Source organism: Adiantum capillus-veneris, chromosome 3, assembly GCF_014529385.1.
Source record: "Adiantum capillus-veneris isolate H3 chromosome 3, ASM1452938v2, whole genome shotgun sequence".
In the NCBI taxonomy this organism is placed as follows: Eukaryota; Viridiplantae; Streptophyta; class Polypodiopsida; order Polypodiales; family Pteridaceae; genus Adiantum; species Adiantum capillus-veneris.
The window spans coordinates 5,067,855-5,095,315 of NC_140933.1; the positions used below are offsets into that span (position 1 = coordinate 5,067,855).

The following is a 27,461-nucleotide window of genomic DNA, read 5'->3' on the forward strand; positions in this document are numbered from 1 at the left end:
GCAGTGGATCAAGGGTGTTGCACGGGACACCATCAAACATCGACGAGATGCAGCTCGGAAGGCTTTCAGGACCGGCTCGCTGAAGCCTTCGGGCATCCCACATGAGACGTGGCTGCAGATCAGGGAGGATGAGCGGACAGCGGCCACGCGGTTTAGACAGCAGCGTGAGGCCGCGCAGGTACGACAGATGACTAGGGGGACATCTCATCTTGGCAGCGGAGGCTTCGACACCTTTCGTTATGAGTTTGTGAGTTTCTAATCCAATTTTAACTATGGCGTTTTTTAAAACGCAATGAATCATGTATTCTTATTACTTTGATTTTTGTATAAACGCAGAATCTTGCGATGCATCGAGCTCCATCACGCGAGGAGGAGTCAGATGGATATCGCAGAGGTATCTATGAAGTACTGAATGATCTTGAAGCTTCAGTAGAGCCTGTAGACTGGGAGGCCTTACAGTCTCGCTGATCGCTTGAGGTGAGATGTTAATATGTGTGAGTTGATTTAATTAAGTCAGTATATGTGAAGTAATATCAATACTAATTTTGTGAGTTGTCCTATGTGCAGGATGCGACGCCTAGTCATTAGTGGACCAGATTTCATCTATATGCTTTGTGAGACACAGACACGCTTCTGTGTCTCTTTTTTGTACAAACAGTTAGTGTTCAGACAGTTATTGTTTCCCTTATGGTTATGATTATTGTCATTGTCATTGTCATTGTCATTGTCATTGTATAGACAGTTATTGTTTCTCTTTCTGGTTATGCTTATGGTTATTGTTAATTTTGTTTATGGTTATGGTTATCTGCATTATGGTTTTGATCAAAGTGGTTATAGCCGGTTATGGTTATGCTTTTAAGTTATGGCTATGCTTTTCAGTTGGTACGTCTTTCATTGGCCTTAAATCTCATGTGAGATCCTACATGGATAGCATGTAGGAGGCGTATACATGATATGTTTTTTTTTGAAAAGTTTATGTAAAAACAAAGGGAACTTTGCCAAAATTTCTGCGCGCAGGAGCATGGTTGATATTTTGGTGCTGCTCGCTTTCTTGGGCAAAGGGCAGGAAGTCTGGCTGTGGCTCTGTCCATCTTTTAACTGGGCACAGGCCAAGCTACCTGCCCTCTGCCCAATAAAATTTTTTTCTGCTATGGTCGTCGCTATGCGCGTCTCTAATAGCGACTGGTTTCACAGCGACGCGGATAGCGACGCGTATAGCGACGGGCCGCGTCGATAACACGTTTTTTTGTTGTAGTGACTTATCGAATATCTTTGTTGGGTATCTGGGGGGTTCTTTGGGTCTTTGTCCTCTTTGCCTTGCTCATCCAGATATTTACCAGACAGTGACATGCCCGGTGGGACCTTGACTTAGTCGAGGTTCCGTGACATGAACCTAGTTGGAAGGGGATGTATGCACATTGATAAAGAGTGGCGAGAACATCTTAGGGAGAGTGAGCGAGCTAAGAGATATCATAGAAGGGAAAAGGAATAAAGCATTACAAGGGCATTCTAGCCCTGCAACTCCTTCACAAAAACAGATTCCAAAAGTATCAACTCCATCAGGGAAAGGTCCGTCAGGTACCTCACTTTCTGTCCATATTCCCATCATGGCTCAACCCTTTGCAATCGAGTCACCCCTAGTGTTACCAACTAATCTCGCTCGCCCTGATGCACCACTCATCCCACTCCGGACATTTCATGGGTCGCCCTTAAAAGATCCTGCAGCCCATGTAAACAATTTTAAAATTGCTTGTTTGACGTCGCATATTGTTGAGGAGGGACATGTAATGACTTATTTTAGTACCACACTAAAAGGGGAAGCTTCGAATTGGTTTTCCAAGCAGCAAGCAAATTCTACTCCTAGTTTTGCCGATTTTGAGCAAAAATTCGTAGCCGCTTTTCGCAAACCTCCAAATTTTTCCTCATTTTTTGAGCAGTTACGCTCCTTTAAGCAAAATTATCCGCATGAAATCATTGAGCAAGCCGCCACCAGGTTCATGAATTTTATCAACCATTATACTCCCACTTTTAACATTGATCCGCTTACCATCATGGAACCATTTCTTAGGGGGTTGCATCCTAGTATTCAAATTTTAATGAGGGCTCAGGCTCCACAAGATTTAAATACTGCTATCACGTCTGCTGTTAATGTGGAGAGTTACTACAGGTGCGCTTATGAACCACAACTAGTTGCGACACCATCTCCATAGTATTATCCATGGCTAGCACCACACTCTTTACCCATGTCCACTCCTAGTTTATTTTTACCAGCCCCATCTTATGTACCTCAATTACAATCGACACCACCTCTGCAATTACCACCTGTTACCCCACTCCAACTTCAAGCTACATCATCGCGTCTTTCACTCCCAGCACCCACACTTGTTATAGAGACTTCCTCTTCATCCACCTCTCCACATCTCCTGGCGCGAGTTTCTTAGGCTCCCCAACCTTTTGTGACTTATCCTCAATCTACTTCTACCACTGCACCTTCCATACATACAAGGGTGGGGATGGTTATGAGAGCACTGCATCTAGGACCGTGGACTTGAAAGAAATGATGACTAATTACATAAACCAATTAAATGAAGACATGAAAGTTGTGACTCTAGATGTGAAATTTTTGAAGCGCCAACAAAATTTGCTGTCCACTCGCCGTCCTGAGCCTAATCCCACTAAGATTGTGTGTCGTGCTTGTGGCGTACCTGGCCATCTTTCCAAAGACTATCCCACAATCATATGCACTTATGAGAGATGTTTGGGAAAGGGGAATATTGAAGAAAATTGTTATATTAAGATGCGTCACATGATGAATAGCAATCATACAATACCACCGCCAGGCCCCATGAACCATCGTAGTGGGAACGAGAGACCAGGCCTAGTTGGACACTTTTACAAAGAGGGTCTCCTAGTGCTCCAACCATGGCTTCTTCTATTTTGGCACCCACAACAACCAATAATCCATCAGTTAATATGACTGATTCTGTTGCATTGCCTGTGCATGCCATTACACGAAAGGGAAAAGAGAAAATTGTTGAGGAGGAGAGAGACCCTACACTCGATGTTGCTACCCACTCACCCACCCGTGTTGTTGTTCCCATTCCTGACCCTTTGCCCGAACCTCGTCATGTTCGTATTCACCCTACCCCAAGTAAGTTATTCCCTCCTATACCTTCTTTTGATCTTGTTGCTGCTCTTAATCAAGTGGAGTTTACCATGTCCCTACCACAATACCTTCTCACTTCTCCTTCTAGCCGTGCCCTTTTGAGAAGGTACTGCAGAGATTTGGGTTCTTCAAAGAGGGTGAGTCCTATTCTTCGTGCTGTTCAAAAGGTGGATTCCCTTCTTGTCGAGCGAGAGTGTCCCCGAGTGGAGTGCATGATCCATCAACTTGTGATCCCACATACTATAGTTGATGGCGGGTCGGGCGTCAATGTTTTGAGTTACACAACCTTTTCATAGCTTGGGTTATCTTTTAATGGGGTTCCTGTTATACTGGGTTACACATGGGTGATCATCGTTCTATGAGTGCTGAGGGTTTCATCCAGGGTTTGCCCATTACTGTGGCAGGCCGAACTGTGGAAATTGATTGTTATGTTTTGCGGCTTAGCCCGGGACCTGGGCAGTACCAGATTCTTTTGGGGAGACCTTGGATATGGTGGACGGATTGCGTCATTGATATCCCTAGAGGATAGTTGTTGTTGGGTAGGGGATCTTCACGGGTAGTTCTGCCAGCTTACCCTTCTTCTATTACGAGTCCTAGGGTTACTTCAAAAATTGAGAGTGATGCTGATGATGACCGTAGTTCTACTTCTTCTTGTACACCCACTCCTTATTGTATTTACCCTGATGCTATTGAGATTACCCTTGATGAAAACGTGGAGACTCCACCTCTGGATAGAGAGGAAGACACTATGAGGGTTCCTATAAAAGGGGAGGACAAAGTTGTACTTTTGGGACCTTCTTTAGAGTCACCATTAAGGGAGGAGGTTATTTGTTTATGTCAGGAGTACCAAGACATTTTTGCATGGGATTACACGGAGTTGAAAGGTTTCCCACCCGAGTTAGTTGTGCATCGCATCGTACTTAAGCCTAGTGCTGTTCCTATGCATCAACGTCAACGTCGGTTGCCGGAGCATTATAGAGAGGGGGTTTATATGGAGATAAAAAAACTTTTAGAAGTTGGGTTAATCTTTTCCGTGGATAACAGTGACTGGGTTTTCCCTATTGTTTTTGTACCTAAGAAAAATAAACAGCTTCGTATATGTGTTGATTATAAACAACTTAATAAGGCTACCATCAAAGACTATTACCCTTTGCCTTTTATTGATCAGATTTTAGATGCTTTAGTTGGGAGGGAGATTTATGGATTTATGGATGGGTGCTGATGAAGATAAGCTTAAAACCACTTTTACCACCATCTTTGGGACATTTGCATATCATGTCATGCCATTTGGGTTATGCAATGCTGAGGCATCTTATCAAAAGTATAAGCATGAGAGTTTTCGTGATGACCTTATAGACTTTCTCAAAATATTTATGGATGACATAGGCATGGGGACCACTCGAGCGAATTTTCTTAAAGCCCTCCATTATGTGTTTCAAAAGTGTCGAGAGAAGTCCATTGCATTGAATGCTCGCAAGTGTGTGTTTGGAGTTTCCTATGGAATTTTATTGGGACACCTTATTAGTGCACATGGGATAGCTATGGACCCTACAAAGGTTGAAGCCCTCCTTGCATTTCTTGCACCTACCACTGTTCGTCAGGTTAAGGGTTTTTCTTGGGGCTGCTAAGCATTATAGCCGCTTTATTAAAGATATGGCTCATCTTATTTTACCACTTAATACCCTTTTGAGGGTTGAGCAAAAGTTTATTTGGGGGACACCTCAAGAGACCTCTTTTTCTTCCCTTAAAAGTGCATTTACTAAGGCCCCTATTCTTAAGCCACTAGATGCTTCCAAACCTTTTCATGTATTTTCCGCTTGCTGACATTCAGTTTTATCTAGTTGCATCTTGGGTAGAACGGGCTTGTTTCACACAACATTCAGTTTTCATCTAGTTGGGTGAAACATGCTTGGAATTTGAGGGTTTAACTATTCATCTTAGGAGTCTGCAAACCACCCACCCTACCACATTTGATTTCCTCATCTTATCCATGACTCGTAGACTTATGCACCTTTCTGATATCACTTTCTCACTATTGACCTGTGCCATTTGCTTATAATTCTGTAGCCCAATGGATAAGGCACCAGTCTAACCAAAGATTCTGGGTTCACACTAGCAGGCTAGTTTTCCTCACAGGACGCCAGTGTTGCATTTTTTTTCAAGAGCGAATGCTATCTTTATATCCCCACATCATTGCACCATGACATGCATACGCACTTTTGTCACCGCCACTGTGTTGCATTTATTTGCATCAGCATTATCACTGTCAATATTGTGATTGTTTGAGCTACCGTGCTTAATCTTGGACGAGGAAGGTTGGTTGTTTTTGCAGTGCTCAAGAAACTCAAATTTTACAGAAGGGTTGCAAATGATGGTCGCGACACAGATCAACATGGAATACCAAAATGCTTCCTGTAGTTTACATTTTGATTTCAGCGCTCATTCCATTTACAAAGTTATAAGGTTGGAGTTTTTAGAGCAGGCATGATAACAAAATAAATTAAAATGAAGGGATGCCTTTGGGGGCTTGTGTCTGCTCGTGAGAGAGAAGAGGGAGATGGAGTTCCATTTGTGCTTTGCCGGCTGCTTAGTAGAGCACGCTGTGAGCATTGTCTGAGAGAGAGAGAGCCTCTCTGTTTGTTGAATCTAAGAGAGAAAGATAGGGAGAAAGAGAAAGGGGCTTTGCCCTGCTTCGAGTCGAAACCTGAGAGAGGGAAGGTTTCTGTAGGTTACCAAAAGGAGAAAGAGAGTTAGAGAGAGAGACACTGTCTGTATTAAATTAAAGGGAGAGAGAAATCATCTCTCTGTATTGGAAAAAGAAAGAGAGACAAGGGCTCAGCCTTGCTGTGAACGAGGAGAAAAAGAGAAGGGCTTTGCCCTGTAAGCCATAGCCTGCTTCTGGTCTTGGCGAGAGAGACAAGGGCTCAGCCTTGCTGTGAACAAGGAGAAAAAGAGAAGGGCTTTGCCCTGTGAGCCATAGCCGAGGGAGAAAGGGGGCTCCTTTGTGTGCTGCCGAGAGCCAGAGAGAGAGAAAGAGGGGTTGCCAAGAAACGAGGAGAGAGAGAGAGTCTCTCTGGGTGAAACCGAACAAGGGAGAGAAAGAGAGCCTGTAGCTCTCTGCAGCATACAAGGAGAGAAAAAGCGAGCCCTTGTGGGCTGCAACAAAATTGAAAGGAAGAGGGAAAGCTCCTACGAGGGTCTCCCTGTGTTGACGATGAAGAAAGAGAGAGAGAGAGAGAAAGCGCTCTCTGTTTTTGCAGACTTGATTTGTTGGCACTGCTTGCTTGCAGGTAGTGATATAGGGGTGATGCCTATCAATTTGTGTACACATTTTTTAGGCTTTCTTTTAGGCCTTTTCAGGCTATTTTTAAGGTCCCTAATAAAAATAGATTATATTTTTCTCTCTGCCGTTCAAAGCAGCTCTCTCTCTGTGTGTGTGTGTGTGTGTGTGTGTGTGTGCGTGTGTGTGTTTCTCTGCTTTGCTCTGCCGATCAACGCAGTCAAGAGCTCTCTCTCTTTCTCTCTCTTTAACAGCAGGCAGTGCAGCCGTCTACACGCTAGTGTCGGCCTTGTTATAAAAAGAGAACCAATAACTTGATATATTTAACCCCCTTCAAGGGAGGGTCCCCACAAAAGATAGAAAGAGAGAGATAGAGTCTTTGTATGGGCTTAAAAGAGAGAAAAAGAGAGATTGGAAGAGAGAGAGAGAGAGAAGTTCTCTCAGTGTCGGATCCGAGAGGAAGAGAGAGAAGTCGAGAGAGAGCGCTAAAGTGCCAAAGCGTGAGTGAGAGAGAGCGAAGTTGCATCCAAATTAAAGAGGAGGAAGTGGCTCACCGTCAAACGGTGAGAGGTGTCCTCCCACTAGTTTTTGATTTCACTGATAGATTTCAAGCATTATTACAAAGACGTCCACCATCGAAGCTTGGACTATCGTCAAATCGCACAAGTGACGGCGCAACGATCACCATTAAAGTGAAGACTCCTTGCCTCTAGCTATTCGCACACTTCATGCACTATCATTTTCATATAGCCACTCGTAGTAGCAAACTTCCGTAAAAAATTGTAATTTAACAAAAATATTGAAGCTTTATAAAATTTAATCCTCAAGGGTTGTGAGAATCACTTTGAGCCTCGCCATCAAGTTTTGACTTTCGACACATCGATTTCAAAGCCAAGTTTTCTCTGTCTCGCTACATTTTGATATAAAAACAAAGCAAATATTTGTAAAAGCGATTTACGCTCAGACATCATAGTTTAAACACAATTTGTGTATATTCTCATTGTGCAGGTTCACAAGCATTCACTATAACATTTTGTTACCAATCATCACCATATTTATGTATGTGTCGTGTTTGTTATTTGCAAGTGTGTCTATACTCCAACCACTCCAACGCTCCCTGGCAGCGGACATGTAGCACATTACTTTATCTCTAAGTTCCCTCCATCTTTCTCATTGGGTTTTGGGGGGTCCTTATTGCACTTATCATATATCTTTGTTGGGTGTCTGGGGGGTTCTTTGGGTCTTTGTCTTCTTTGCCTTGCTCATCCAGATATTTACCAGACATCTGCACCATTACTTTCTTCAAAAGAGGAGGAGGATGAAGAAGATGGAGAAGAGGGTGACCTCTTTCTTGCCTTTATCTTCTCTTGTTTTCTTTCTTACCTTTTTGAATTATGGTGTAGAGAACTATGCGATGGTCTTCTCCATTTAGGGGGTGTTGGAGAGCGTTTTTCTTGCCGTCTTCGTGGAGCCATCTCCGCCGAGGTGGCAGGAGACTCACTTTTTTCTCGTTCTTTTGGTGGGGCCTCTACCATTGAAACTTGGGTTCTCCTTTGAGAGGGAGATGAGTCATCAAGTAGTAGATTGTTGAGCCCTTCGTACGGATCCTCCTCTTCTTCCATTATCGGAGAGAGTCCTCTTTTGGAAGTCTCACCAGGAGCTTTCCTAGGCACTCTCTCTTCTTGGTGGGGAGTTTGGAAAATACCATGGATGCGCAATTGCCATAGCACTTCACCTTGGAGGGATGGGTTGCCCAGGGCTTGTTGAAGCCTAGAAACAAGATAGTTCACAAGCATAGGGGCATCATTAGTTACTCGACCGTATCCCCATTAAGTGCATAAAGTAGGCGTGCTTCCAGGATGAAAAATCCCTATTCTACTTACTTTTTTGCAATATATAACACCAACCATTTGTAGCAAGCTTGAGGACCTCTCTTCTTGAGCAAGAAAAGAGAAACCAATAGCTCTGATACCAATGTAACATTTAATGCACTAGTAACTTGTGTGTGTTAGAAATTGATAACATAGTGAGCATTTCATTAAGAACAAGTTCCTAATGAGCATAGAGAGAGTACTTAATTTGAGAAAGCAACATAGCAATTTACACCTAACTAATTTGGCATTGACAATACGTGAAAAGAGAGAGAAATAGAACAATTGACAATAGTTGAGGACCTGATTTACATGGAGCCAGTCCCCCCTCCATAAAGGCTTTGTATTATAGCTTCTCCCATCAAAGGAGCCTTTTGTATAATATAATTTTTGTGTTCCTTGACAAAAATCATTGGTGCAATGAAGATGGAAGCTTCATGCACCAAATTATGCTTGAAAAACACACCTAGTGTCCCTAGCCTCAGTCCCAAGACCTCACACACCTTCAAAAATGGTGAGAGCTAGCAGGGAATGAGGATAGATTGAGAGGAAGAAGGTGTATCTTAAGAGAAATAAGTATTCTCCTCACATAATCACTCTAATAGCATAGCTTAGCTTAGTAATTAGCATGGTAGAGGAGATGAGCATGCCATTGAAGCTTGGCTCTTGGTTGGATTTGCATTCCATAGCCAAGAGTTGTTGGTGTATACCTCTACTTATCAATGCTTGGAGAAGGAGATGTAGTTCTTCTTGCACACATGAGTTATGTGTGTGTGTGTGTGTGTGCGCGTGTGTGTAGCATTGTGTTAGAGTAAAATGCAGCCCTCTCTCTCATCTTGGTCGACCCCTCTTGGTACTTGGTCATGCTGGCCTCCCATTGGCTCTTGTAAAGCTTAGCCAATCACAAATTAGAAGCATAATTGATAGCCATTTGACAAGTGTCCCCCTTTTCCTTTTTGTGAGAGCTTTAAGTAATTAAATCATTCATTTAAACTTTCATTGGGCCTCTTAGTCTTCTGGCCAATAGGAATCAGGCAAGCCATTGGGTTGCCAGATGCTCATTGGACCCCTTGGTAGACTGTCCAATAGTCTTCCAGGGAGCTTAATTTCTATTGGTTCTTTTATCAAGAATTTTTATAAATTGATTAGACTAACTTTACTCTAGCCTAATTCTCATTGTTCCACCTCTATGGCCATCCAGTAGGATTTGAGGGGAGGTTGGGGGCAACTGGGCTAGGAGCCTGACATGTGTCCAATATTCCCTTTGTGTAAAGGGGGAGCCTTGGAGTGTGTGTGTGTGTGTGTGTGTTTCTCGCTCATCCCCTACAATAAGGGCTCGCCCTCTCCTTCCTAGGGATGTGGGAAGACTTTTAAGTCTTCCCATAACCATCCAATTTCCCCTACTTTGGCCTTTGGAAAATTTAATTAAAAATTAGGAACCTTAGTATATGGAAGTCTTAATGGAGCTGAACCTTAGGCCTTTTAAGCCCCATTGAAGCACATTGTTCTTTTGCAGATTGTCCCCCTTTGGATCCCTATTTTTTCTCCTTTGGATCCCTGCAGAGACCGGTGTGGCAGCCTTACCAATATTCTAGCTTTTACTCCCCTGGTACTTCCCCATATTAAATGATCAGTTTAACATGAGAAAATCATTTGGGAGAATTAGATATTAGTTTCTTTGACAAATCCAATGTCAATGGCCCTCAAGGAGAGCCGATGCCAAAAAAGAATGCTGAAAGTCAATGCACTCACCCTGTTAGGAAATCAGACGTAGCTAAATAGATAATTGAGTAGATTACTTAATGGAGAGAGACAGATTTACATACACGAGCTTATAGAGGAGAGAGAGAGAGAGAGAGAGAGAGAGAGAGAGAGAGAGAGAGAGAGTACACACGATATATGTGGTTCACCCAATGTGGGCTACGTCCACGGGAAAGCAGCCACTCAATGGCTTTAGTACTTCAAAACAAGAAGTAGTTTACAAAGGGATTATACCCTTAATGGAGATCCCGCCTTGCTTCACTCTCACCACCTCACACTCACCTTGTTGCATCAACTTCACACTATGAAATGTGTGTAGAAATGGCCTCCTTTTATAGGCCAAAAGGGCTGCCCTCTCTCATGAGAGGCAGCCATGTGTAGCCGCCCTTGGATAGATAAGTCCAAATCGGACCCTCCAATCTGCCCATGTGTGGCCGCCCTTGAGAAGACAAGTCCGCTTTTGAATTCGGCCACCGGCCACCGGCCATTGACTTCCGACCACCGGCCACCGGCCATTGACTACCGGCCACCGGCCACACCGACGATTGTTTTCCGACCACTTTCCGATCATAATATTCCAGGGAAAAGGAATATTCTGACGAGGCCCCTAAAGTTGCCCCTGATTTTTGACTGTGATAATTTTGGTTTCCGGTGAGTGATTTACCTTCACGCACGATGGCTTCTCCTCATAATGGGGGCCTTACAAATGTGCGCTTTTACCACAGAAAATTACAAGGGTAAATCAGGCTCCATACTTAACAATCTCCCACTTGGAGACTGATCTCCAAAACAAACCTGTGACTGCTTTCCATTCTGGCTTCTTATCCTTGAATGCCGATTGAAGCTGAGCAAAAGCTCAACTTCTCCTTGTTGACCACCTTTGTAAACATGTCTGCAGGATTTTCACTTGTATGCACCTTTCCTAGCTTTAGCTGTCCCTCTTCCAAAAGAGTGCGTAGGAAGTGATATCTCACCTCAATGTGCTTTGTCCTTGAATGAAAGGCTGAGTTCTTCGCAAGATGGATAGCGCTTTGGCTATCACTGTACAAGACACAATTGTCTTGTTTGAATCCAAGCTCTTCTAAGAATCTGTGAAGCCACAGAATTTCTTTGCTTGCCTCCGCCATTGCTACATACTCTGCTTCCGTGGTAGAAAGTGAAACCGCTTTCTGCAGCTTTGAAGCCCAGCTTACTGCTGTGCCTCCAACCGTGAACACATAGCCAGTAGTGCTCCTTCGAGTATCTTTGTCACCTGCCATATCTGCATCAGCATACCCTTCTAGAAAAATATCAGTTCCTCCAAAACACAAAGCATTTGTTGTTGTCCCTTTTAGATACCTAAGTATCCACTTCATAGCTTGCCAATGCTCTTTACCTGGGTTGTCCATGAACCTACTCACAACTCCCACTGCATGTGCAATGTCTGACCTTGTCCAGACATAGCATACATTAGAGAACCTACCGCTGCAGCATATGGAACTTTAGACATATAGGCTATCTCCTCCTGTGTCTTTGGACACATATCCTTCGTTAGTTTAAAATGACCAGCCAAAGGTGTAGAAACTGGTTTTGTATTTTGCATTGCAAACCTTTCTAGTACCTTCTTGATGTAATCTTCTTGAGATAGCTTTATTGTCTTCTTCGTCCTGTCCCTTGATATTTTCATACCAAGTATCCTCTTTGCAGCACCTAAATCTTTCATTGAAAAAGATTTAGACAGCTTCTCTTTTAGGTCTTTGATGTCCTGCATGTTAGCACTTGCAATCAACATGTCATCAACATACAACATTAGGATGATGAATTTCCCATCTCCCAAATTCTTCGTGTAGACGCAGTGATCGGAGTTGCATCTTGTGAATCCATGATCCAACATCCATCGATCAAACTTCAAGTACCATTGTCTTGATGCTTGCTTTAAACCATACAAGCTCTTCTTTAATCTGCAAACTATTTTCTCCTTACCTTTTACTTCATACCCCTTTGGTTGAAGCATGTAGATTTCCTCCTCTAAGTCACCGTGAGGGAATGCCGTATTTACATCCATTTGCTCGAGATTTAGATCATGAGCAGCCACAAGGCTTAAGACAAGCCTAATTGAGTTCATTTTTACAACAGGAGAAAATATTTCATTGAAGTCAATACCTTTCTTTTGAGAAAAACCTTTTACCACAAGCCTAGACTTGTACCTTTTCTTCCCACCTTCTTCTTCCTTCAGCTTGTACACCCATTTGTTTTGAAGTGCCCGCTTACCTTTAGGCAACTCAACCAACTCCCATGTTTGGTTGCGATGTAGTGAGTCCATCCACTTGCATGCTCTTCGTCCATTCTTCTTTGGATTCATGTTGCATAGCTTCTTCGTATGATTCCGGCTCTCCAAAATCTGAGATCAAGAGATGGTTGAAAGAAGGAACAAACCTTTCTGGAGGTCTACTTGCTCTTGTAGATCTTCAGGGAATAGATTGAGGCTCCTCATTTGGTTGACGTTGTTGCACATTGTCACCGTTTGCAGTCCTTGAGTCTTCACCGTCCTCAAGCTCCATGTACTCATCACCTGTTTCTTTTGTTTGTTTTCTTTCCAAGTAATCTTTGTACATATTTTGTTCGTTAAAAATTACATCCCTACTCCTTAAGATTTTACCATCTTCAGGATTCCATAGGTGATACCCAAAGTCTGCTTCTCCATAGCCAATGAAGAAACACTTTTTGGACTTTGCATCTAGCTTTGATCTTAGGCTTCTATCTATGTGCATGAAAGCCTCACACCCAAACACTTTGAGAAATGCATAATTCACCGGTTTACCTGTCCATGCCTCTTCTGGAACTCCCCCATCCAATGCCGTTGAGGGTGACCGATTGATTAAGTACACAGACGTACTTATAGCTTTCGCCCAAAGCTCAAGCGGTAGGCCTGCATGTGGCCACATGCTTCGTGCTCGCTCCATGATTGTCCTGTTCATCCTTTCTGAAATACCATTTTGCTGAGTGTCCTTGGGGTTGTCCTTTGCCTCCGAATGCCATTGCTAGCACAAAAGCTTTCAAAAGCTTGGCTGCAATATTCACCTCCATTGTCGGATCTGAGGCATTTAACCTTGGTACCTGTTTCATTCTCCACAAAGGCTTTCCACCTTTGAAATATGGAAAATACATCGGATTTATTCTTCATGACATAAACCCATGTTTTTCTAGTCGCATCGTCTATGAATGTTACATAGTACAATGAGCCACCAAGTGATGGTGTACTTGCAGGACCCTAAACATCAAAATGAACCAACTCAAGTTTTTTATTTTTTCTTTCATTTCCTGATTTTTGAAATTTTACCCTCTTTTGTTTACCATAAACACAATCTTCACAGAACTCTAAGTCCACTTCTTTCAAACCTGGTAGAAGCTTCTTTGTTTGAAGGATTTGCATTCCTTTCGCACTCATATGCCCAAGCCGGTAGTGTCACACTGCACTGTCAACTTCTGTAGTTGCTGCACAAGCTGAAGGTTGCGTGCTAACAGTACACAAGTAAAGTATACCGACCTTTTCTCCCTTGGCAACCACCAAAGATCCCTTTGAGATCTTCCACCGTTTGTTTTCGAATGCAATGTTGTGACCTTCATCGTCTAATTGTCTTGTAGAGATTAAATTTTTGCGAAGAGAAGGAACATGCCTAACATCTTTAAGCTTCCATTCATTTCCGTTAGCAATTTTGACAGAAACTGTACCTTTGCCGACAATCTCACAAGCTTCATCATCTCCCAAGTATACATACCCAAAATTACCTTTGGTGTAGTCTTGGAAATGTTGCTTGTGTGGTGTTGCATGGAATGAAGCCCCGGAATCTACTATCCAGGAATTAGACACATTGTCTAATGAGAGAATTAGAGTATCTTGCTCTACTTTACCTGTCACATTGGCCTCCGATGTTGGCTTGTTGTCTTGAGACTCTGTCTCCTTCTTCTTCTTGGACCAGCAATCCTTCTTGACGTGGCCCTTCTTGCCGCAGTTCCAACATTCAAGAACTGACTTTGTGCGTGACTTGCTCTGCCTTGAGCGACCACGACCCTTTTGGTTTTTGAACCTCTCCTTAGGCCTTCCTCTTGTTTCCACTGACAGTGCAACACTTGATGATTCTCCTATACTTCTCCTTCATATTTTATCGCTTAGGAGAACACCCACAACATCATCAAACTTAAGAGTATTTGTGCCACAAATAGAATTACTTACAACCATCACAAGGCTGTCCCAACTATCCGGTAGAGATGATAGTATAAGGAGAGCTCGCACTTCGTCATCGAAATTGATTTTCACCGATCGAAGTTGAGTTATGTTTGTGTTAAATTCATTTAGGTGTTCTGCAACTGAACGATTCTCTGTTATCTTTAGATTGAACAAGCGCTTCATAAGAAATACCTTATTGGATGCCGATGGTTTCTTGTAGAAGTCGTCAAGTGACTTCATCAAGTCCTCCGTGGTCTTCATCTCCGAAACATTGAAGGCCACCGTTGACGCCAAGCTTAACCGGATTGTTCCCAGTGCCTTTCGATCAAAGACAATCCATGCTTCATCTGCCATTGTTGCGGGCTTCTTCGCAAGACCGCCTAGTGGCAAATAGAGGTCCTTCTGGTAGAGATAGTCTTCAATCTGCATCTTCCAATGTTGGTAGTTTTTTTCGTTGAACTTCTCAATCTTGAGCTTCCCTTCCTCCGCCATAACTCCCACTCAATTCAAGGAATCCTTTCCTTGACATAATTTAGCTACGAGTAAACCTTGCTCTGATACCAGTTGTTAGGAAATAAGACGTAGCTAAATAGATAATTGAGTAGATTACTTAATGGAGAGAGACAGATTTACATACACGAGATTATAGAGTAGAGAGAGAGAGAGAGTACACACGATATACGTGGTTCACCCAATGTGGGCTACGTCCACGGGAAAGCAGCCACTCAATGGCTTTAGTACTTCAAAACAAGAAGTAGTTTACAAAGGGATTATACCCTTAATGGAGCTCCCGCCTTGCTTCACTCTCACCACCTCACACTCACCTTGTTGCATCAACTTCACACTATGAAATGTATGTAGAAATGGCCTCCTTTTATAGGCCAAAAGGGCTGCCTTCTCTCATGAGAGGCATCCATGTGTAGCCGCCCTTGTGTAGATAAGTCCAAATCGGACCCTCCAATCCGCCCATGTGTGGCCACCCTTGAGAAGACAAGTCCGCTTTTGAATTCAGTCACCGGCCACTGAATTCGGCCACCGACCACCGGCCATAGACTTCCGACCACCGACCACCGGCCATTGACTACCGGCCACCGGCGGTTGTTTTCCGACCACTTTCCGGCCGACGTCCGGCCATAAAATTCCGGCGAAAAGGAATATTCCGGAGAGGCCCCTAAAGTTGCCCTTGGTTTTTGACTGTGATAATTTTGGTTTCAGGTGAGTGATTTACCTTCACGCACGATGGCTTCTCCTCATAATGGGGGCCTTACAAATGTGCGCTTTTACCACAAAAAATTACAAGGGTAAATCAGGCTCCATACTTAACACACCGAACGAGTTCCAAAAGCAGTGATGCTAATGTTGAGAACTGGATGTCAAAAAACTACCACAGATGCCGCAATCCAAAAGAATCCCTATTTGTGTGTGCATGCATCAAAAGCATACACACCTTCCTCTCTCTTCTTATGCGAAGCCAGAGTTACACATGTTCTAAAACACGTGTGTGTGTGTGTGTGGTTTTCCCCTTTGATGCTCAATGTGTGTGTACCCACCTATGATACACACACATATTATAAGCTTCCTTGCTCTCGTTACGCTACATAGGAAGCACCCTTGTTGGTGTGAAATTTTTGTTTCTATGTGTGTGTGTGCTACACACACAAACACTCTCTCAAAGGCCCTTAATTGCTGATGCTTCAAAAGAAATTGCTTGTGTTTTTGAATTTCTTCATTATTACACTACTTTTGCTTGGATCTCCCTACCCTACCCTCAGCACTAAAGGGCACGGGAGAAAAGAGATGGGATCCGCGGTGGGGGTCCAAAGGGGGAATCTTGAGGCGGATGGATGGCGGAAAAAAATGGGCGTCGATAGCAGGCTCAGAGACTCGAACCCGCGCGATCGCCATGAGAGCCCAATGCTTTAACTGCTACACCCGCGACGGGGAAGTTGACATATGGGCAAACCAAATAATGATAAATAAACTCGGACAGCCCCCCCTGCTTGTCCAAGTTTACCATTTCGTGTCCTAGTTTACCTCGGCATCCTACGGTTGCGCGCGTCTCGATCGCCGTGTCTTGACTTCGCTGCCGTGGATCCCACCGCTTGAGCTTCAAAAATTTCCCGTGCCCTTTAGTGCTGAGGCTACCCTACGTTAATTCTATAGAAAAAATTCAGCACTAACTTTTGTGTGCCAACATTTATTTCCTATAAGCCAATTTGCAAAGGCCTCAATCTTTAGAATTTGAAGAACGTTCGCTCATTGAATCTACGGTTGGCTCATGTGTGAGGGGAGGGAGACAATCACGGATGCCATGCACGGGATCTAATACCAGTGGTTGAGTGTTCATGGTGCATGTGTAGAGCGGGAAGGAAAGAGAAGAGGCATGAGAGATGGGGTACACTTAAAGGAGAATGAGTGTGTGTGAGTGGCTCCTTTATTTTGTATGAAGGAAAAAGAAAAGACTTAATGGTTAGGGGTTTAGCCACGGGTAGAAGCCTCTATGGCCTTTAGCCCAACATAAACTATTCTATCATGTAAACCAAAGAACTAAAAGTTCACCTATTGTATCTTATGTGTAGAACGTGCTAGTAGACTATATAGAGACATACGTAGAGAGGTGCCCAATGCTCTAGTGAGACACAACAGGTGTTGTCAGAGTCTGTGCAGGCAGAGGTAGAGTGGGTCTGCTCTCTAAACACACAAGCAGAGATGACAAACATGGAGTTCTTTAATATGCTCATGATAAATGTTGATGAGGTGATGTAGGACACAAAATTTTTCCTATGGGTGAATGGGACCAATTTATGAGTGGACATAGTGCGGATGCATGTGAGCGCGGTGCAGTGCGGGAGAGGAAAGAGTAGTGAAGAAGTACTATGTGGGTGGAGAAATCTCAAGAATGGTGAGGAGCTCCTTATTAATTAGTATACCAAAAGAATAAGGTAAGTATGTACATATAGTGAGCGGCCAGACATCGGATGTCCGTTGGCCTTGTGCAAAGGCATAAAGCCTTTATCCCAGCAAACTCCCACTTAAAGGCGATGCATCAATGAGTGGGACCTACTAGATCTTCACATTCTTGGAGGTTGCACCACCTATGCAGCACTAGTCTCTTGCTTCTCTCCTTCCTCGCACGCACGCACTGCACCGTGCATACACGTTGTGCGCGGGAAGAAACACACACAACGCCTCTATAATGACCCGACACACACTCTTGGGGTGATACACACACACACACACACACACACACACACACACACACACACACACACACACTATCGGGCACCACTCAGCTTACACAAGCCACCTAGCCGAGACAAGGAACACACCGATGGAGTGAGAGGAGAGAGACTACCCATTTGCCCACTCAACACAGACACACACACACACACAAAAGTCAGCTCAAAAGAGGAATATTTTTTATGTTTAGATACAATTGAGCTTGGGCCAACACTAATGGGGCAAATAGCTCACACAATATGGATGAAATATGCTAGATACAATCACAAATTTGAACAAAGGCTTCGCTCACAGAAGAAACTTACACAGCCAAAACAGCAAAAAAAGTGAGGAATTTGGCAAAATGGATAGCACCACTGCATCCGGAACGGCCAAAAACCCCAGTCTTCAATATCAAAGTGCTCAAATCCAACCTTAGATGAGCAGTTTATGGCCAAAACAGGCTCCAAAAACAGCAAAAACTCAGTTGCGGCTGTTCCTCCTCTTCTCTCCACGTTTTGCTAGTCTTTTTCTCAGGTTTTTCAGTGTCCACACTTCACTTTATCCCTCGGGCACCTTTGGCCTTTTAGTTGACCTCAAACGGACCCCGAACATGCCAAAAACTGACCACGCAGTGCATTTTTGTTACCTTTTTGCATCATCCGCACACCTGGCACTCAGCTTTTTTCAATAATGCATCCAGCAATCACGTGAAGTGGCTCCCAAATATAGTACTCATGATGACCTTTCTGCATAATCATCACAAGAAAACACCCACATTGTGTCCGTACTTATCCACGTGCAAGTCTTGAGCCCATTCGACCTCCTGATGCCACTAGATACCATCTGACGCACTTGCTTACTTGCTACACACACACACACACTATCTGTTTTGATGATGTGGCACTATACCTGAAAGGCTGACGTGGTTGGCTGCTAGAGCAGCCTCAGAAATGGTGGAGAAAAAGGACACAAGGCAGATTTGGCACTGCTTTTCGGTATTGCTTTTCACGCAAAACAGCATGAGAGAGAGAGAGAGAGAGAGAGAGAGAGAGAGAGAGAGAGAGAGAGAGAGAGAGAGAGAGACTGTTGCTTTATTTTCTACGCAAGCTTGAGAGAGAGAAAGAGCTTTAATTTTTAGAGATGCTTTAAATTGCAAGCCTTTTTTTTGGGACAGCTTTTTATGAGAAGCTTTTGGGGCTCTGCTTTTGGCATCCCTTGTACTCTTTGAATAAGCATGCAGGGTCTCACAACTCAGAGCATCTGGACGCAGAGTCTGAGTGTGAGCGCCTGCCCGCACTCTTGTACTCTGAACACAGATTAATACAAAAAGAAATACCAAAAGGGGCGCCAGTCTTTGGGGCCAATACCTCTAGGCATGAAACTCCACCTGCGGGCCATTGTCGAATCAATTGTGAACCGTGAATTGTTTTGAAGTGGTTATTTGTGCTGTCGCGGTAGATTCTTGACTTGGAGTGTCCAGGTCTGTTACAAGTTTTCTAGACGATTTTCAGCATGTCGTATCAGGAACAATTTTAGTGGCCAAAAATTATGGAATACGTAGAACGACTTGTTAAGGTTACAAGTACGACTAAACAACATTAACGACTGGTTGTTTATGCAGATAGCAAGGCTATGAGTTGTTAATAAAAAGGTTTCATTATTTTTACCTCAAAGTGATTAATGTTTCACCTTCTATTATGGTTCAAACATTTCAGCAAGGCTTGCAAATGATCGCAATAGAAAATATTTAGTTTCTATTCAGAACTATTTACACTCCTCTTTAATGTGTGCTAGGAGCATCACATCCGCCATAAGTATTAAAAAGTATGATCATGGATTTTTTTTTTTTTGCTAAATGCATGCACACTAGGTGTTATGGGCCCTTGTGTTTAGCAAATGCTGATTTGGAGCGGCATGCATATGCATCACATTAATTGCTTATGAAGCATTTTGCACTCTATGTGCAGTATCTCTACCTTTGGATCTACCAGTCACCAATAGAGGTCATGGCTTGGTTTGGGTTCTTGTGGATTTTTCAAGTTAACAACATTGTTGATTTCTCATCCATGTTGTAAGGAGCAATGGTCCCTATTTACCAGTCATTTTGGAAGACTGTCTGTAAACCGTGGGAAAACACACCTTAGTACTGTCAATATCCAAGGGGTAGGCAAATTACAAAGTGTAATCGTGGGCTAAAGGATATGCAAAGTGCATACGTTAGCACCAAGCAATGCAGTTAGTAAGCATTTATTGCTCTAGTTGGAGCTTCATGTATAATTCAGGTTCTCAACCTTGAACACTAGTTATGGTGGGGTTGTTTACTGATACGAGAAGATAACAATTCAAGGACTTAAGCTTGGCTGATAAGTTAGGTTAGCAACAAGTTACTTTCATGAAAAGTGAAAAGAGGTACTCTTTCAGTACATCTTAGTTGTGATAACTCATTTAGCATACTCAAGTGAATCCTAAATGGAGTCTACATGCGATGTTGTATATGAGCTGGTTACACCAAGATGGTTGCAAAGGAATAACAATGTGAAAAATCCGGATATTATTCATGATATCATTGAACCTCCCGTTGAACCATGTTCGAGTCAAATGAACAATTGGATCCATGAAGGATGACACTGTGGAACACATTAGTGTATCAACACTCTTGTTTTCGAGGACGAAAACGCTTCTCCAAGGGGGAGTAATGTTAGGACAAGGATCCTAAGGAGCAAGGCTCCACCTAGGGGGTTAGGGACTTGAGCCAAGGGCTCGGACTAAACCGGTGTCGACTGGGGATCCAAACTATGGCTAGGGCAAGGAACTGGCCTATATATAGGGAGGTAGGACGGTGGATCCGGCATCTCAGTCTCCTAGGTCTTATAGCATGGTTACTTATGGCTGTATTGAACATATCCCATGACGATGGCAATAAACGTAGCAAGAAGATGGCCTTCATCTCATCATCAAAGTTAAGACCTTTAAAAGTAAGCTACAAAAAGGCATTGTTGAACTCATTCAAATGAGAACTAACACTGTTTCCTTCTTGCATGTTCATGCACATAAGTTGCTTCATAAGAAAAAATTTGTTCGAGGCAGTTTTAGCATCCCATGCTCCACATAGGGCATCCCATAAATATACCAATTGCAGGCAAACATGCCAATGTCATAAAAGAGACAAACATTAGAGACAAATGACAGAAGACCAAAACAATCAAAGGACTATATCTTGTATGGTCTACAAGCAACTAGTTGAGCTCATGGAATAAGCTCTATTCCATGATCAATTTCACGCTTAGGTGGTAACTGTGAAAGTTCTTTAAGAAATACATCATCAGATTTTGTCAACCACTTGGGTTTAGGTGTATTTGGCTTCTTTTCTCTAGGGTTAAGCTTTATTGCATAAATCATTTTATTCTTTTTGCCTTTCATTAGTTTGGTAAAGTTCACCAGTTAAAGTTTAGGTTTCCCCCCTTTCCTGATAGTTGTAACTCTGAGTTCCGATCATTTACGAAAGTTAATGAAGCATTTTTGCAATGTATGTGAGTGTCATTGGCCTTAAGCCAATCCATCCTTAAAATTCCTTCATAGACTCCTATGTGTATGACTCTAAAGTGAGTTGAAGTATTGTAGCCATCCAAAACAAAATTCAAGTTACCCATTGAAGTAAAAGACTTAACCTTTCTACCCATAGCTAATTCCACTATAAGATTGGGGTGTTCAGGGACAATGAGGTTTTTAATGCATCTAAAAGAGATGAAAGAATGTGTACTCTTAGAATCAAACAATAAGGTAAAATGGTTATCTTGATACTCTATTGGGGTTTGAATCATTAAAAATCGTTCGTTCACTCCTTGATGTTTGATCGCATCATAAACATATATATTTTCTTGATTCCCTTCACCTCTAGCACCTTGAGCTCCGTTGGCTTGGCTCGGTAGGGCATCCATGGCTGCAAGCATTTGCAACCACGTGGATGGAACCCTATCTTTTTAATAGAATATACGAGTGAGACTCCCTCTTTCTACGGAGGAGTGGCTGCCTATGACAACAAAAGAGTATCAATGTATGAGTATCTTTCTCATCAAAGTACACAAAGATAGACCCGACGATAGCGTTGTTGGTGGCCCACTACTTGCAAAAGGTATACTTGTCGCATGACCATGAATAGTGTTATGAGAATTTGGATCACTGGTTGGGGTAGATCTTGTTGAAGATGTTGAAGTGCCTTAACCACAGTCCATATTATGAGAAGTTTGGGTAGTAAGCTAAGATCCACTTGCCCCTAAAAGCTATCAAGATGAGGCATGCACATGCACCTCACTAACAGTGCCCAAGACCTGGATGGATGATCGCTCATGTTGGTCCACTCTTCATCTCTCACCCCGGGTCTCCTTTGTTATCAAGGGACTATGCCTCATGGGCTCCTGGCAACATTAGAATTACTTTGTTGCTGCAAGTTTCTGGCCTAGAGCACCATCCATATAGATGTCGGGACTACTCACCATCAAAGCCTCTCTCTCTCTCTCTCTCTCTCTCTCTCTCTCTCTCTCTCTCTCTCTCTCTCCGATGCCTCCTCTCAGCTTCCCTCTCCCCCACAATGGCTCTTCAGCTCCTGTGCTGCCACGTTTGCAACCCAAGCCATGTATTCAATATCTCTTGAAGATATGCACCATGAAGGAGATGATGAGCATGTTGGTGTACCTTCCGATGGCCAGGTTGGTCAACAATAGCAAGCTTGGGACTTCACGTAGGGAGTGAGGTGCCTCACTAAAAAAATGATTGAACCCACCACTACAAATAGCATGGAAACTCTAATGAGTACCACTAATTATGCCAATTGGATCCAAGAAACAATGATTCAATTTATGTTAAAGGGATTTAACTGTGCAAAGGACTTGAGGCAAAGTACGAAGGACAAGCAAGAGTCAATACAAGGAAGCATGCTAAAACAACGATTCATTTTTTTGTTGAAAGAAAAAAATCTTTGATGTTATTATATTCCATTATTTCATATACCTTGTGAGCTATGAGGAGTTTCAAATATCGTGGATTGAAGCATTTTGCTAGTCAATAAGAGGAAGCAGCTCGCTCTCACCTGGTTCTCTTTCCCTCTCTTTGCAAGTTCTTGTAGTGCACTCTAATAATAATTTTTGAACTGGTGACTTATCAAGTTGTATCGTTATATTCGAACACAAACCACCACACATCATAAAGTAGTTGTGCATGTTAAATGTTCTTAATGTTTTAATGATCAATGAAAACCCCTTTAAGAGGAAGGCAGGGATGGCAGCCTCATGAGATCAGACTCAAACCATATTTCAAGATCCAAATTTCACCATCTTATATCATAACTGGTTAAGTTACTGCTGAAGTTTGACTTGCTGCCCTTAGAACACCGTTAGCCCTCCTAATTTTTATTAGCACAAGGTAGGAAGCATCACTAATTGTACATCTTCGCTCATGTTCTACTTTTTCACGTGGACATTCAAAAGTTTCAACTGTGACATTTATGTAATTGTGAAATTGATGGATACGACTAACTTAGTGGTGGAATGCTCGCGAGGGTATGTACACACCCACCCTGATTGCCTTGAGTTACTCCCACCATACTGAAGACTGTCTGAAGTTGAGAGTCAAAAGTTTTTTCCAAACCTGTAAATCTATCTAGAACAGCTATTTTTGGTGATATTCCATACAATCAACACTTTAGAGTTGGTCATATTTGCAACATTATTATGTGACAACCGTTGTGTGATAAACTCAAATTGTTTTCCAATCCTTTTTACTTCAATTTTGATAGCTTGCTGGAATCCCCATGACACAATCTAGAGAAGTTTGAACGTGAAAGTTGGCTTTTAAAAGCCAATTGTGACTATTCACGTTCATAAAGATATTTTTATAGTCCGCATTCCAAGGCTTGAAATATTTGCTAGAAGAAATGAATTTTAGCCTTTAAATTTCCCTAAAGCTCAGTTCTGAAGACCATCTATCAATACTGGGGGCACCTACCAGCAGCAACATCCTTTGTATAGGGCTGAGACATAGGGTAAAGGGCCACGTTTAAGAACCCTAAGGTAGCACCGGGTAATTTTGCCTGCTGCAGAATTCTGAGATCTCTTTGGCTCAAATGGTCGCACTAGGCATGGCCTACCACCAGCAGCATCAACGTTTGCGTGTGCCACATGAAAGAAGAAATTCCCATGTAAAAGCAGGGGCCATTACACAAAGTCAAAAAGGGGGACCCAGTTCTAAGTCAAAAATCGATTGGGTATTGGACCTCCAACCTTGTGAGCAGAACGTTTGTACGTCATGCTAACCATCCCATTGCTGGTAACGCCCCCCTCAACGATGTCTTCCCCATTACCTTCTTTTCCCACGCTCAAAAAATGCACCCACACAGGCACCTTTTTTCTTTTGGCCCAAACTGCACCCCCACAGACACTTAAGTCTGGAGTTCAATTGGATTACGCCAATCTTCTCTTCACACTATTGCATTGAGGCCAATAGTAACAACCCTAAACATTTTGTTACACTTATTACAGAATGACTGGGTGGATCCATGATCTACCCATCTCACAGAAATCAGTGGCCCAGCCTACTCGGTACATATTCACTTGCTGAGAAAATAGCAAATGCTGTGGCCCAAAACCTTTTTACTCCCCAAGATTGACAGTGGCAAGGTAAAAGTTTAACACGGACTCTTCATACTACACTCTAAAAATAACCTCCTATCCTTGCCCCAACCAATCTTCAACCAGCACCTCTCGCACATGCTCAATCATGCACAATGGAACAATATGCATTCTCCGATTCAAGCTTGAAGCGGTGGTCAGCACCCCTCTATGCCCGCCAAAATTTGCATCACGCAAACATCCAATTTGATTAGAATGACAATCATGAGAGTAATACCGGTGCTCGATGGTTTTCTCAAATCTGATGCACAATCTAAAGGATTGCACACCTTGTGTGCATGATTTACCTTGTAGATCTTGATTGCCCACTAAAATTGGCTGGCTTAATAATGATATCAGGCATGGCAGAGCACACTCTAGTTCTCTCCAGTGCACAAAGGAATCAGCAATTGGTGGTTTTCATGGACCTGCTTGTACAAGCCAGGTCGCTATTAGGCTTTTAGCCATCTTCTCTCAAGCCAGTAGATTTTCGCCTAAGAAAAAACCAGTTCCTAATTGAGAATATTCAAACAGAGTTATATAACAGCAGCTAGACACACTGCAAGATTTAATTTTGTTCTTGTAAAATGGCAGAGCTTATACCAAACATCGCTTATGGAACCACTTTGCACCAGTTACATGTTCTCGATAGTTGGCAGCCATTTTTCTGAAAAAACTTGAAAGTAGGGCACCTAATACACATTGAAAAACAGTTTACGACATTCAAATCCATACTCGAAAAGTAAACAAAAACATACAGCCAGTATCATCATGTCGAACCTTATACACATTCTCTGCACTTCTTCGTTTTAGAAGGTCAATGGCGCTATAAAGAGAAGTTTGAACTGCCATGTCCAGTCCCTTCTTTTCTCTGAGGAGCTTGATCACTGCCAGTAGGTTATTGCTAAGAAACTGAAGAGTTTAACATTTGCTCCAAGAAACAAACCGCATGTACGTAAAAATCTTACTCAAGTTGATGTAAACGATGGTGTCAACTTTATCAATCTCTGCCAAAGCTTGAAAAAATCTTTGTGCAAGTTATGAATGAGAATTCATCCCCTGATAGAAAACATGCTCGTGGCCAAACTTAATGACAATTGCCATGGGACCCACACCTGATGTAAACCGGTACTGCATGGCCTCTCAAATGGCTCAATTTCTCAAATACTGTTTGCCTGATCTTGTCACAATTGAATGATCTGTCCCAACACAAACCAAGCATAAAATCAGAGCGCAGCCAATAATTGGACATGTTGCTCTATGCACCAGGTAACTTCAGAAGTTCTGCTATTGTTTAAGGTCACATGCTCCATCTTCAAATTAACTTCAAAAGGGAGGGAAAGCATAGAATGACTACATGCATGAGAAAGCAGCTTTGATGCAGCAAACAAGTACGTCGACATTCGGATTCATCACCGCATCAACACTGCTGCACTGTTCATCAATCAAAAAGAGGAAGCACTTATAAACATGGCCTTAAAACAACCAGCTTCAAACAAACTGCAAAAATCAGCACTTTCTGAAAAAATAACAAGATGTAACCAAAGTAATGGAAGAAATCAACCCTATCCAAAAGGGCAAGCTCAACCAAGCCCAAACGCATGTGAGACTTTCCGATGCCAGCAATAATAGCTTCATTCCATGTACTAAGGAGGTCATTCTGCTTATAGACTTCTCGGAGAATGGTTTCCACTGCATTAAGGGAACAATGAGACTGTAGTTTGTAGAAACGTGATGAATGATCAAACAACAAGAGTTCCTTACCTAGAACTCCTTTGTTTTCATGTGATGATGTGATGAACATACTGTGAAGAGCAGCAGATATAGCAGGCCTGCAACTTCTAAGGTGATGCGCTTCAAGAAGCGCGCGTACTGCAAGGTCATTTATAAGAGAACTGCAAAGGTCGAAAATCAGTCCTTTTAGGTCTTACAAAACCTTAAGTCTCGCTTCTGGAGGACACTTTCAATTCTACAAATCGATGAGACCATTCATCATCACAATCACCTTCGCAAAATCAAACATTGATCTTCAAACTCCCATAATGTCTGCAGAATCTTCACATAGCAGGCAGCATCACTGTCGCACAGCAAGGTGCGATGCATGTAGAGCTGCATGCAAAAGAACACATGCTGAGCAACTATGCTGGGAGCAGTGGCCGCTGCTGTGAAGCTCACCGCCTGGACAAGACGTTCTGCGATTCGTGCTTCCTCTTGTTTCTGGTTTTCCGGAGCACCACAATACGAAGCCAGGTTCTTCTGCAAACGTTGCAATGCATCTGCGACGAATATATGTGTCCATGTCTCAGGGGTGGGTGGGTGTGCGCGCGCGTGTTACCCAGCAAAAGAGGGGAGGAGGGGGGGGGGGGGGAGGCAGAGAGACCTTTAAGAAGCACACTGCCATTACGGGGTAAGGAACGCAGATGGAGATGGTGAAGAAAAGATCCTGCACAATGCTGCAGAAGACAACCGGCCATGTCACACAAATGTTGAGTTCTACAATGCTGCAGAAGACAACCGGCCATGTCACACAAATGTTGGGAAAGAACTCGTAATTTTAAAAATAATTCAAAATAGCACTATGCTCTCGTTAAATTGCTTCCATTTTCAGATAATCGATACTTAGAACACAAAACTCATAACCATTGGACCTTAGTAGTATGTAGTGTGTGACCACGATTTTTGACAAAATCCCATTAATGAGAATCTAGCAATATCCTACCCCAAGCTTTGAGTCAAAGTAAAGGAGATCCATGGCGGCGAAAACAGATCGTGGGTTTAGGAGGCATGCAAGAAGGAGAGCCATGGATGAAGGCCACGACGAAAACAGGTTGCGGGCTGAGGAGGCTACCAACTCGCTTGACGACGTTGCAAGAGGTTAGCAAAAAAGAAGCGTGGGAGAGGTGTCCTGCGAGGTGCTCGAGGCGTGCAAACAATCATTTTTTTGAGCTTATAGATCACGATTTTTATAACACCACATGTTAGCTCAATCGGTTACATTAGTTACACTACATGCTGTGAGATTTGGGTTCGATTCTTAACTCTACTCATTTTTTAAATGCTCACGTTAGAATCAGAATGTAGGCTAAGGTGAGAGGATGGAATCTGAGAAAGTAATGAATACAATATGAGAAGAACCAGTATATCGACCTAGTAGGCCGAGGTCGACACGTTTCAAAAGAGAAATTAGACGCGCAAACTCTCCCTCCCTTTTTAGCACATCACAATTCACACTGGACAGCTCGTGCACAAAAACGAAATTTGCAGCTACAAGAGAAACAAGGCGTTGAGCCTG

General features: G+C 42.9%; 1 protein-coding gene and 1 pseudogene across 3 annotated transcripts in view; one reads left to right on the forward strand and one right to left on the reverse strand.

Moving 5' to 3' along the window:
* The window catches only part of LOC147460442 (uncharacterized), a 67,192-nt gene extending 40,470 nt beyond the window's left edge, over nucleotides 1-26,722 (reverse strand). The window contains exons 1-10 of one of the 3 annotated variants that reach the window (XM_086507682.1): nucleotides 26,550-26,722; nucleotides 26,175-26,445; nucleotides 25,934-26,064; nucleotides 25,734-25,861; nucleotides 25,527-25,603; nucleotides 25,285-25,368; nucleotides 25,138-25,196; nucleotides 24,950-25,056; nucleotides 24,773-24,861; nucleotides 22,129-24,663 (exon numbers count right to left, since the gene is read on the reverse strand). In XM_086507682.1, the coding sequence (XP_086363808.1) occupies nucleotides 24,805-24,861; nucleotides 24,950-25,056; nucleotides 25,138-25,196; nucleotides 25,285-25,368; nucleotides 25,527-25,603; nucleotides 25,734-25,861; nucleotides 25,934-26,064; nucleotides 26,175-26,445; nucleotides 26,550-26,691 (1,056 nt within the window). In that variant the 5' untranslated portion in view covers nucleotides 26,692-26,722 and the 3' untranslated portion in view covers nucleotides 22,129-24,663; nucleotides 24,773-24,804. Of the gene's footprint in view, nucleotides 1-22,128; nucleotides 24,862-24,949; nucleotides 25,057-25,137; nucleotides 25,197-25,284; nucleotides 25,369-25,526; nucleotides 25,604-25,733; nucleotides 25,862-25,933; nucleotides 26,065-26,174; nucleotides 26,446-26,549 lie in introns of those variants that run through there. The other 2 variants (XM_086507684.1, XM_086507672.1) reach the window with 2 other exon arrangements.
* On the forward strand, nucleotides 2,052-2,810 carry LOC147460443 (uncharacterized; annotated as a pseudogene).
* Nucleotides 26,723-27,461: the final 739 nt, after the last annotated feature.